The sequence below is a fragment of the Arvicanthis niloticus genome, chromosome 15 (genome assembly GCF_011762505.2).
Source record: "Arvicanthis niloticus isolate mArvNil1 chromosome 15, mArvNil1.pat.X, whole genome shotgun sequence".
NCBI lineage: Eukaryota > Metazoa > Chordata > Mammalia > Rodentia > Muridae > Arvicanthis > Arvicanthis niloticus.
The window spans coordinates 5,064,992-5,077,768 of NC_047672.1; the positions used below are offsets into that span (position 1 = coordinate 5,064,992).

Sequence of the window (12,777 nt, forward strand, 5' to 3'; positions counted from 1 at the left end):
AGGCTAAAAAACTTCCCTAAAACTTCACACATCGAGTAAGTGGACCCAGTCTGGACTTGAACATCTCTCCTCCTCTGTCTCTCTATCTCCCTCCGTAGTACTAAAGATGGAAACTGGGGCCTTGCACATGCTAGACAAATATTTTACCACTAAGCTACACTACCCATCCTGGTTTTTTTCTTTCAACAACCCAAACTTATTACATCAACGGCAGAACCCTAAGGTAACATGTGCATCAACATATGTATTGATAACCATGGACCCTAAATAGACAAATAGCAAGCTGGGGTACCAGAATCATTGGCCCGTCCGTGTGTGTGTGTGTATGAGTGACAACGGAGAAAAACTATCCAAGAATCCTTGCTCAAATGGCAACAATGGAAGTGGCAAAGAATGGTTCTGAATCTTGCAAAAGCAAAGCACAGTAACCAGGCTTGCATACTAGAATTACTTTACAATAGTAGACACATTTTTTGTTTGTTTGTAGACAGGGTTTCTCTGAGTGGCCCTAGCTGTCTTAGAACTGGCTCTGTAAACCAGGCTAGCCTCAAGAGATCCACCTGGCTCTGCCTCCTGAATGCTGGTATTAAAGGCATATGTCACCACCACCTAGCTGGTAGACACATTTTAGACGTTATTATTGAACTTATTAGAAATCTACAATTCTCCCTCTAAATCTTTAAAAATGTTATCATTAATGTGTGTGATGTATGTGTTGTGCATGTGGAGGTCAGAGAACACCCTTCAGGAGGAGCTGGCTCTCCCCTCCCACCCTTCGGTGGGTTCTGGGGATTGAACTCAGATGGTCAGCCTTGCAACTACTTTCCCTACTAACCTAGCTCTAAATTAATATATTAAGTATTTATATATACATTTCCTGCTTCTAACTTTATATACTCAATTTCCAGGCCTCACCCTGAAACCTCTACATCCAATAAGCTGTACGCTTAATAGTCCACACACCTGGGACCTCTACACCTGCAGTCCATATATTTGCATGCACACAACTGAGGCCCACATACCTTGAGCTCTACATATCTGGAGTATACACAGTTGGGGTCCACATACTTCAAGGTATGTAGTAGACTTCACATATCTGGAGTTACACACCGTAGGTCTTCATGCCAGAAGTCCATACACCTGGGGTCCACATCTCAGGGTCTATGCACCTAGGCCCTACACATCTGGAGTTCACACATTTGGGGCCCACATACCTGAAGTGCTTATACCAGTAGTCTACACTCCTGGTATCTACATCTCTGGGGTCTATACATCTGGAGTCTTCATACCTGAGGCCCACACTCCCAATGTCCTTAACCCTGGAGTCTATATACCTGGAACCCATATATCTGGAGTCCTCATACATTTCTTAGGGACGGCCCCGACTGCTCTTTGTTAGTACATACCTCCCTTCCTCCTTCCTGTTTAACCATGTCGTCTTAGTCTTGGGCTCTTTCTCTACCTGTATACCTCTTTCCAGAGGCTTCCCGCCTCCTTATTTTGCCACGTCTTGATCTTTGTTGATTCCTATGGCCATCCAAATCTTCTGACTCTAAAGCCTGGCCTCCAGAGATTTTTTATTTGAAATCCTCTCCAGCCAGAGGATGGAGAGGATTTCAAATAAAAAAGCACTTCAAGGCAATAGTAAAAGGGTATTGCCACAACTGAGGCACTATCCAGATGCACTTAAATATACATGGTATCCTTAAACCCAAAGCTGCTGTATTAACACAATTTCTTCATGACTCGTGAAACAGTGATCACAGGAGTGTTCATGCAACTGTTTATTGTCTTGCTTGCTCCTTGACTATTTGCATCTATTGTATTGCTAGTTCCTCAACCTAAAACTGACCTTAATACTTGCATGTAATTAAAATGGTATAAAAGCAAAAGGGAGAAGGGGGGATGGGATAGGAGGGTTTTAGGGAGAGGAAATGGGGAAAGGGAATGGCATCTGAATGTAAATTAATAAAATATCCAAAAGAAAAAAGAAAATAAAGGGATAGTGACAGCTTTTATAACAAGATTGAGTATGCATGAAAATATAGCCTATCAGAAAGATCAGTTACTATTGCTAACAAACTGTCCAGACAAAAGACATGGATTTCTCTCTGTGCAGAGTCCTTAAGGATTCAGAGTAGTATGAAATAAAGAGCCATTCACAACTTGACTTTTTTTAAAAAAAAGGCATTTACTTCAAAATTCTTCATTTATGGAAAAGGCCAGGTATATAAACTACAGAAGAGCAGTTTAGTGAGCTCATTTTTAATACTTATCTGTGAATTTATAACTACTGAGCTCATGGACTGATATCTTACTTGAAAGGTTATGTAATGATACATTTCATATGTGATGATGCCCACACCACCATTAGGCTGTCTTTTCTTTATGTGCTTATGTGCAACCATTTTCACTTACCTGGACAACACCACTAACATGGCCCCACTAAAAATAGGGGAGGGACAAAACTGCAGATTCACCAGGAAGGACATGGGAGGACTCTTTGAACTTGGCTCCAGTCTTTCCTGCCTGTGCACATGCACAATACCAAGCACAAAAGACTGATGGCCCTGGCTAGATTCTCACCTCCCACACATCCTGTAAATAATCCCAATAAAAACTCACTGGTTCACCAAGTTAGTCCTTAGTAGTATCCTTTCCTTGGTTTATTGCCAGTTCCCTGTCTGAAGTAGACAGATGGATGGTCATGTCTCCCCAGGAATAGTGTCACACAACACCACGCTAAGGTAAGTATGGTGAGCTCCCGTGCATCCTGTCCTGCTTTCCAGTTAGGACCAAACAGAGAAAACCATGTCTATCTCTGGACTAGAGGTGAGACACCAAAGGACACAAAATTCATTTTAAAAGTCCCAAAGAAAACCCCAAAATATTGTGTGGGCCGAGTGTGGGGAGCTAAAACAAGACTAGAAATACTGAAAGCCTTGATATCCAATAGTCGACAGCCCCAACCTAAGGAGCCTCAGACCTCAGACTAATAACCTATTGGCTGTAGAGCACACCACTCACACCACTCACACCACTCACACCACTCACACCACTCACACCACTCACACCACTCACACCACTCAATGCGCACGTCTAGTTTCAACAGGAAAGACACTGCATGCAGGAAAGTAAGAAAATGTACTTCCTGAAGCCAGAAGGCAGCAACTGACAAGATCATGGCAGAGTCTGAAGTTAACCAAGAAGAGATTTAAACTGTGATTAGTGAGATAGTGGCTACTATGGTTAGGATGTTATGGTTACGTTAAAGGCTTGGTCTTCATTGTGGCAGTGATGACATGGTGGCAAGTCCTCAGGCCACTGAAGCATCCTCTTGGGAAAAGTAAGGGTAGAGTTAGGACTATGGTCAAAGTAAAAGGACCCAAAGATAGATAGATAGATAGATAGATAGATAGATAGATAGATAGATAGATATCAGAATTCCACCACACGGGGGACTAAAGCAGAAAGATCATGAGTTCAAACTAAGCCTAGGGTAATACTGAAAGCTTGTCTCAATGTCAAGACAAAAGCAGGAAACAACTGTTAAGAGATATGCAGAAGCACTGAAGTCTTAGACCTTGCTTGTGAGAACCAAATGTGGAGGGAATGCTGTGAAAACCAGTCTGGGAGTCACATATACTGATCAGTGATTTCACTTACACAAAAGTGATAAGAGATGCAAACCTGAGTGTTCATGGCAACACTCATGTCTGAGTCATGATCATACTCAATTGTGATGTCAGTGTGTAGCAGCATTCTGTCAAGCAAAGAACAATGCACTGATACATGCTATGATATCAAAAGACCTCAAAAATGCCACATAAAAGAAGCCAAACACCAAAGCATATGTATTGTAGAGGCACATCTAAGTCTATGGACACAGAATATCAATTGGCAGCTGCTAGTGGTAGGGTAGGGCAGACTGTAACATGGGTGTAGAATTTATCTCCACTGTGCAAACAGGAATGTCTTAAAACTAAAGGACAGCATGACAGCACTGTGGACATATCAAATGCCACCGAGCTAGTCACTCTACAATGATCAGTGTTGTTCTATACGTTACCTCGAAGAATTTCATTTAAAAATTGATGGAAAAGATTGGGCAGGATGGAGAAAACCTGAATTCCTTGCAATCAGGAAGGATACAGGAGGACTGATCTATCCTAGGCCAGACTAGGCTATACAAGTTACAGACCACCAGGGATACCAAAAAACCAATGGTTTTTTTAACAAATGAAAAGCTCGGGAAATGGCCACCAGAAGGCCTGACTTTTAAGAAATGTCTAGAGTAGTCATGCGATAAAAAGAAAATAATTTAGGGCAGAAACTCAGAACTAGTCTGTTTTTCCACCTTCCAGACTCATCTATTTGTTCAATGAAAAGAAGTGATTACTGGATGGTTACAAGTTAGGATAAGAAAAATGAGTGGCAACATGTCATAATTCACATATTATAAGAGACGAGTAAAAGGACAGGCAATCCTTCACCAGTACCTGACACAGTTCTATGTTACTGGACTCAAAAGAAAATTAAAAAAAAATATATTTTGAAAATCAAACCACTACTCTTCAAAATTTGTAGGATGCAACAAATTTTTATGGCCAACCTATTTTAGATAGCAAAACAACATGAATTAATTGCTTGAATAAGGTGGGGACTTTTTTAATGGGATTTTTTAATAACTTTATAAAGTTGGAGAGAATACGTCAAGACTGAATTAGTAGGCATTGCCCAAAGCAATCCACATACAGTATCATGTTTTAACTTCATCACAACCCTAAGTTGTGGTAACAGAATCCCTATTTTCATTGAATTTCTTCTTGCTCAAAGTAACAGAAAACTAGACCCACAATAGATGAAGCAGGTTAAGAGAAAAGACCAAGAGCTGGGCTAGCTCCAGGGCTCAAACTATATCACCCATCTTGGACTGTGTCCAAATCCCAGCTCTGCCATTTCCTGTATAATCTTCCTTCTAAGGTTCACCTGGTGTCTTCGCACCTTCAGGCTCTTACCCCTTGGTGCTAATGGAGCAGATGCAGCTGCAATTTCGTGTCTTTTCTTGTTCCCACATTCAGTAGAATTAAAGGAATTTTCCAATACCCTCCCCAATAAAAACCCACTGGAGTTCCTGTGACTAGCCCAGCTAGACCAGGTCCCCAGCCCCCACCTTATGAGATCACAATAATGGTTCATTATAGTATCAGAGTTTCCAACTAGTTTAGATTGGCCACATGTTCAGTCACAGAATAATGTCCAGGACCTACTGGAGTAATTAATAGATGTCCATAGATGCTGCAGGATGCAGCAAGGCCCCTTTGAAAACAAGAAGCCCATAGTTCAGGAAAATAAAGCAACTTGCTAAAACTCAGACATCCAGAAGGGTAAGTGTAGGTTTACACTCAGGTCTAGCTAATGGCATCCAAAAACCTTACCCTCTTAGGCTTCAATAAAAACCAGTGTTAAGACAGCAAAAAGGTGGACTTACTCCTCTCCTAAATACATCACTCACTGAAACGTACGCTCAAATTATACTATTTCTTGAAAGCACCTGAACTACCGTGTGACATTGATAACTTAAAACTAACTCACTGTGAATTTGACTTTTAAAACAGTTGGCCTGCTTTTTAATCTGCTTCTACGAGCTTCAAGTAGTAAGAGCCAATTCAGAAAGTTCATTGCCAAGAAAAAAAAAAAATTATAAACTTTTTACGTGGAGTTTTAAAATTATATTGTTCCAAAGACTTATCGTGTATACCAGATTTATATCGACTTTGGGGACTTTTTAATGACAGAAAAACAATCTTCCTGCTCAGTAACTTCTGTAGACTTTATGGAGAACCTCGCATTCTTGTGTTGACTTTGAACTTCCAGGTGAATTGTATACAATTAAGGTACAACAAAGTCACTGTCATTCCAGGCAGGAGAAAATCAATACACTATTTCTGCTTGGTACCACTACGTGAGAGACTTTTAAATGACAGCGCGGGGGTGCAGATTTAGAGGGGTAGGAGGAGATGGCACGGAGTGCAGAAAGGCTAAGTACCCCTGAAGGCCAGTAGCCGCAGGGACAGCTCTCTCCACCCTCACCTTCAGATTAGTCTTGAGACCCTAGAGCTCGGAAGGAGCCACTAGAGGGGGCGAACGTGAAAAAGCCTGCACCCGGCAACACACAACAGGCCACGATTACCGGGAGCCGAGGCTGGACAATGCAACCATCGTGAGGAACAGTAGGAAGCCAGATGGCGACGCCACAGCGCTCGCAATACAGTCGAGGGGCCGCTATCAAATCTTCCGACTGAGGAGACGACAGAAAGCCCACTATAAAGAGCCGCGCGGGTCAGCGCATCCCTGGGACGCACCACGCACCCTGGCCGGAGCACAGCGGAAAGGACGCCAGACAAACACCACACAGCAGAGGGACTGGTGGGAGAGCCCGCACAAGGCACACTTACACGCCCAGGGCGCGCGCCTCACGACGACGTAACAGCACCAGCGTCCGGACGCTGACGACATGCGAGGGGCGGAGCCATGACGTAAGCGCTCGCGGCTCGCGGCAGGTGAGACTTAGAGGACTTCTGGGCTGCCGGTGGGGGGGGTGAGAAGGGGCGGAACAGGCGAGCATGCGCACTGAGGGCCAGGCGGAGCCGGCGCGCGTGCGCACTTCGAAGTGCAGTGGTCGCTGGTTGCCGTAGCAACGGGGACCAGTTCTGAGTAGGTGCGGCTGAGATCCGGAAAGGCGGGTGTGAGTTTGACCCGCAGTGCTGTCCGACGGATAAAGAAGCTCTGGTGCAGAGGGTGCGAACGCGGGGTAGTGTTGGGCGGGAGGTCTGGGTCACTGTGGGCGGTCCGCGGGTCCTGCCTGCGCGGCGCAAGGCTGTGATGTGGCGAGGGACCTCACGGACCAGACGTCCAACGACTTGTCTCTGTGCATTTCTCAGACACGTCTCTCTGTCTCTCCAGTGCATTTCTATTGACGCGTGTATTAATTGCCTTCTGATCACCGAAATCAATTGGTGATTGATTAAATGTCTTGTCTCCTAGTCCTGTGTTTTACCTACCTGGAACAACCCTAACCGTGTGCAAGCTAATCACAAACAGGCAGTTTGCTCTTGTGGTTGTTAGTGCCAGGCAGAGGTTATTTATTTCTCACCTGTTGCCAGACTAAAGGATCACCTCTTCTCATTTATGTTTTCTCATTCAGTTGGACTACATCTGGCACGTTTCGTTATTCTTTAAATTATATAGCTTGCTAATACTAGGGAAGTCTGGTGAGGCAATTTTTTAATATTCTTACCTTGATATTAGTCACAACGGCACAATAAAAAACCTGGTGAAAGCCACCTATGGTTAACGATGGTAGGAATCTTGTTGAAAAAGTGAACTTTTTTTTTTTTAATGATGCATACTTGGTCGTTGCCAAGTTACAGGCATTTAGAATTTGGAAAATAATAACAGTGACCTTTCAGTATTTTACATGCCTTCCTCCAACCAAGGCCATGGTAAGGAATACTGCATACAAACGTCTTTCATAGATCTTCATGCCAGCACTGAAAAGTACCAAGAAGGTGAGCACATTGAAAACTGCCCTAAACCGGGCAGTGGTGGCGCACACCTTTAATCCCAGCACTTGGGAGGCAGAGGCAGGCGGATTTCTGAGTTTGAGGCCAGCCTGGTCTACCGAGTGAGTTCCAGGACAGCCAAGGCTATACAGAGAAACTCTGTCTCAACCCCCCCCACCCCCCAAAAAAAAGAAAGAAAAGAAAACTGCCCTAGGCTTCCAAAGGATCTGAACAGCAGCTGGTTCTTTTCTTTGTCTTAAATCAGGTGTCTCACACATTAGTTCCTATGGGACTCACTTTCCTGTAATCTTTTCAAGCGTTTGTTGCAGTGCTGGGGTTAGAACCCAGGGCCTCATGTATGCATGAATGTGTAACACCTGCTCTGTGTACATCTTTCTGAAAGTTGGTCCCTCAATACTATTCCGTTAGGTTGCTTTTTAAAAGGTGCTTTTTCTCTCCACTGTAGAATATTGTGGACAGCATGGTCCCAAAACTAAAAAGGTCAATACCGAATATGACCCCTCCCCCATTTTTAAGAGAATGGGGGCAACAGCAGAGCAGTCCCTTGTAAGCTCTCAGGGAGCTTTTCTTTTGTATAATCCTGCAGTGTCAGCATTTTTGTGTTTTTTATAAATGCAAAACTGAGCCAGAGATGCTTAAGTAGCTTGCCTGAAAAAGTAGAAAGCAGACTGGGACCTGGTATCTGTCCCCCATATTCTGTCCGCCTGTGCCTTGGCCACGCTGAAGGTAGCCAGCATGCGCCACACACCCAGCTTCTTCATTGTTCCCCTTCTTGTCAAACACAAACAGCTTGCTGCTTTCCTGGGCAGCTCTGCTCTTGCTCCTGCCGTCTAACACACACATTTCCCTCTTGAAGACTTGCACTAAATGTTGTCCTGAAGGGTCGTTCATTTACTTAGTGTCTCATTCTGGTCCAAGACTCTGTTCTAAGACTCTTTTTGATTCTAGAGTGTTGTTTATAGTCACATTCTTTCTAGCTCCGTGGTAAGCCGTTTGAGGACTTACCACGTTTTGAGGACAGGGATGGATTGGGTTATGACTGTGAATTGGACAGCATGCTGTCCTGGGGCTGGCGTTCGCGTTACCCTCCTCACAGTCCTAGTAGATCTGCATGTTCACATATACTCTTACTTTATGTTACAGCAGAAGAATGGACGTTACTGTGGTGTGATGCTAGAGATTGTTGAAGCCACACCACGGTGTTTCTGTTTCCTGATACAACATGTTAAAGAATAAGGTATCCCATCCTCTCTGAACTGGCCCATGCTTTTATTTACCAGGTGTAGTCTAACTGGACTTTCTTCAGGTATAAAAATGGTTTACAAACCTGGTGTTCTTGGGGAACTGTGAGCAGGAGTGGGAGGTGCATGTGATATGGTTAACAGACAGTCTCTGGGTGCTGCCTGCACACCTCTCCTGGTTCAGGGACCTGGGCCTGCAGAAAATGTTTTAAGTTTTCCGCAGAGAGCTTATACTTAAGAGCAAGATTCCTTCTAGGGTTTGCCTGGAGTGTAACTTAGTTATAGCAAAACAGCGGGGTCTTATTTAAGTACACACAGGTTTGAACTTATTGGTTTATAATTAAGGCTCCAGTAATTAAATGAAAAGATTTCTCTTTGTTTCTACCATAGCTGTTGGGCCTGGGGTTTGCTCTGATTAGGTATTGCTCTGGCATCCCTTCCCTCTGACTTGGTAATCTGCCAACGGGGAGCAGCAAGGCCTCAGTTTTCTTCTAAATGATGTTCCACTAAATAAGACACCCCCTTCCCATTTTTTTTAGGATCATTCATCTAAAAAAGGTAACTTAGCAGTCACTGCAGTTGCCTTACAGGACCACATATTACATGATCTCCAGCTTGGACATCTCTCTGTAGCAGATCCTTGTAAGATAAAAACGAAAAAGAAAGAGAACAAGTCAAAATCTCTCAAAAGAGATGTAACAGCCGTAATAGATACTGGGCTTAGAAGAACTACAGAGGGGCCTAAAGTGGAAGATCCAGAAAAGGAGTATGTTCTAGACCCCACACCACCACCGTTAACGTTAGGTAAGCTAACCTGGACTTTTTTCCTTTGGCTTAATGCTAATTAACCCAGTGTAGCCCTGACAGGCTGGATGGTGCCCTGTTTACAGAGCTGAAGCAATGCTGTATTGGGGGTAAAAAGACAACTTTGACATTTTCATTTTATTGGCAATCAAGTGTGCTGTTAATAAAGCTTTAATGCCAACTCTTCATCTGCCAAGGTTTTTTCACTTTGTAGGTAAAGTATTGGTGAAACTGTCCATAAACAAGATGACTGTGGGCAATACTCTTTGATGAAGTTGCAGCAACAGGGCCAGGTGACGTGCTCTTGTGAGTCTGAATTCCCAAGTGTGTACATTGTGCCTGGCTTGATCATGTGCCCTGTGGCATTCCATATACTGCCACAGTTGGATTTGTGCTTCTGTATTTTTAAGTCCTGCCACCTTCCTTTGCATATTTTTATTGGCTATGGGAGTCTCCTTCTATAGTCCATGCTGGCCTTCAGTAAACTCCTCACTTCAGTTGAGGCAGCAGTGTGTCCAGCTGTGCACGGGCCAACAGTAATGCTTCCCTGGATTTGTGTACTGATCCCTTACTTGAATTAATTGTCTCAATGGTCCTTATTCTGAGGGACTCCATGCCAAAATTTTCACAGGCTCAGTGCTTTTTGGTGTAACATTTTGCCATCAGCTTGAATAACATCCACAAATTTAGTGTCTTCTCCATCATAACTGGATCCCTGTTATACACTAGGGCCATAACTTTTTCTTTGAAAGTCTCACTGTGTGGTTCAAGCTGCCTTAAACTTCGTCTTCCCACTGCTGTTCCCACCCTAGGCCGATATGACTATTACAGAAATACAATTGTTTTTTCTATATTTGTAGTTTGGCATATAGAAGATTTCCTCTTACCTTGGCAACCTCTGCATACAATTTTTTTTTCTGTAAAATCAAAAACTTTGCTTTTTCCCCCTTGAAGGAAGCTCTTTACTTTCTGTCTTGGGTACATCTGGATGACTAGCAACTCTGATGTGTTGCTCTGGAGTGACAGTGAACCCTAAGACTGTAGTACTGCCACAGTCTATCTGATAATCAAGACAAGTGCAGAAGGACAAAGGATATACGACGTATACATCCTGGTTACACGAGACAAGAATGGAGCATAGGGCAATGTGAGATTTCATTGTGCTGCTTAGGCTGAAAAAACCTTACAAACTGGTTTTGGAATGTGCCATTGATTTCTTTTCAGATGGTAGTTGACTATGAATCATTGGAACCTCATACAGTGCAACCAGGATAAGGAAGCATGGCTGCAGTTGATAATTAGCTCACATTAAGTCCCTGGTACCCATCACTATACCAGCATATTAAGGCCACAGAATTCTTTATCGCGTTCTTACAGTCTTTTGTAAATCTGAAATCATTTCATACTGGAAAGCTAGAAATAAAAGACTCCTAGATGACTAGGCACAAAGAATAAGTTTGCTTATGGCTTTTGTGTTGTAGTGTAGGTGTCAGAGACAGGAGGTAGTGGGAAGCCTGCACACAGAGAGGAAGCTCACTCAGTGCCAGTTACCTGGTTTGCACCCTTTTTGTTCCTTTAGCTGCTGGAGTGAGGAGAAGAAAGTTTCCACATTTGATTACAAGTTCAGAATAGCCAGCCAAGAGTGGCAGACATCTTGAGAGAAAGCCTTATCACTGATGTTCACCAGCAAAGCCTTTTCTCAGCTCCGATGCTCGTGGGGTGGGGTGCTATCGCAGATGTCTGTTCAGTTCAAAGTCTGACCTTTGACAATAGGAGTCACTTCACCTACAGAATAAACAAAGACTGAGCTCATTGCCCTGCATGGTAGGCATTTAACCAAGACAGGAGAGGCCCTGACGTTTTAGTGTTGGTATATTTTACCAGAAGTAAATCTAGTGAAGTGAATTAGGCTTCCATATATTAGATGTGAGTTTGAAAAATACAAACGTTAATGTAATTTTTGTTTGTATGCTTTCACACGTGGAGGCTGTATGCCAGTCTGTGAGCCAGACACTGTCTGCGGAGGTCTGCGTGGCTCTGAATCGCCCTCTCCCAAGGGGAGAAGGAGTTGATGGCAAGGTTGGGACTAGGGTAGTGACTGTGGTCGCTCGACCAGCTTCCAGCAGTGAAAGCTTCAGGAGAGAATTTCTCTTCCTCAAAGTGTTACAACTCTATACGACAGACAGACACTCTCAGACTGTCTTTGTTTATTCCTTGTGGGCAAGGTCTTATATACATTTTGGGGTGGGTTGGGGTCTAAAGGCAGGCACTTTCTTTTGACTTGATCTGAGATGTTAAGGATGCCTCATCTGCATGTGGAGGGGCTTTAGGTGCTCCCCCTATATGACTGACTGGTACAGTTCTCTCCATTGGGTGTCATGGTCACATGTCCCAAGACAGGAACTTGGTTGGAAGTAGATGCAATTCCTACCGTCCTCAGGTATGAGAATGGTACCAGGGTTTCTGAACCACTCAACCTTACCAAGTTTTTGTCTGGTGATACAGTTCCACTTGCTCCACAGCTAGAGGTTAGCATCACTTATTTTTTGAGACAGAATCTCTCAACTAGAATTGACCAGTTAACCTAGACTGGCTGGCCAGCAAGCTCTAAGGATCTCCTGTCTCTGCCTTACCAGCACTAGGATTATAGGCACATAGTAGCAGACCAGCCTTTTACATAGATGCTGGAGATAGAACCCATGCTTATGTGGATAGCACTTTCTCACTGAGCTATCTCCCCCATTTTTGACATGCATTTTATGATTATTTCCTCTTTTATTTTGTATTTTTTTTCCTTTGTGCTTTGCATTTTATCTGGGCCAGTTTCATTAGAAATGTCTCTTTTGAGAAAAAAACATCTTGGATTCTATCTACCATTGGTTCTGGTTTTATGTTGGCTCCTGACTTCTTGGAATTTCTGTTGTTATCTTGTTACTTCCTATTTGTTTCTTTCCCTCTGTTGTGTTTACTTTTCCTAACATCTTAAGTAAAACACTGTTTGCAAATTTTGTTTCCTGGCAGATGCATGCAGATAGACACATCCCTGAAAATTGCTACTTATTCCCACATTGACACCAGTGCTCTCATGGCTACTCAGCTCTTAGTACTATGCATCCTCCTGTTGCCTTCTTGGTTTTGTCTGTATC

The 12,777-nt window shown here is 43.5% G+C and overlaps 1 protein-coding gene and 1 long non-coding RNA gene across 11 annotated transcripts in view; one reads left to right on the plus strand and one right to left on the minus strand.

The window, feature by feature from the left end:
- The window catches only part of LOC117720366 (uncharacterized), a 141,525-nt gene extending 134,928 nt beyond the window's left edge, over window positions 1–6,597 (minus strand). For 5 of the 7 annotated variants that reach the window (XR_013103991.1, XR_013103990.1, XR_004608324.2 and 2 more), the window contains exon 1: window positions 6,094–6,597. This is a non-coding gene — a long non-coding RNA (uncharacterized LOC117720366). The remainder of the gene's footprint in view (window positions 1–6,093) is intronic. The other 2 variants (XR_013103986.1, XR_013103987.1) reach the window with 2 other exon arrangements.
- Rnf32 (ring finger protein 32) overlaps window positions 6,584–12,777 on the plus strand; it is a 34,218-nt gene continuing 28,024 nt past the window's right edge. For 3 of the 4 annotated variants that reach the window (XM_076913289.1, XM_076913288.1, XM_076913290.1), the window contains exons 1-3: window positions 6,650–6,801; window positions 8,730–8,823; window positions 9,367–9,631. In XM_076913289.1, the coding sequence (XP_076769404.1) occupies window positions 8,809–8,823; window positions 9,367–9,631 (280 nt within the window). In that variant the 5' untranslated portion in view covers window positions 6,650–6,801; window positions 8,730–8,808. Of the gene's footprint in view, window positions 6,802–8,729; window positions 8,824–9,366; window positions 9,632–12,777 lie in introns of all 4 variants that reach the window. The other variant, XM_034518807.2, reaches the window with a different exon arrangement.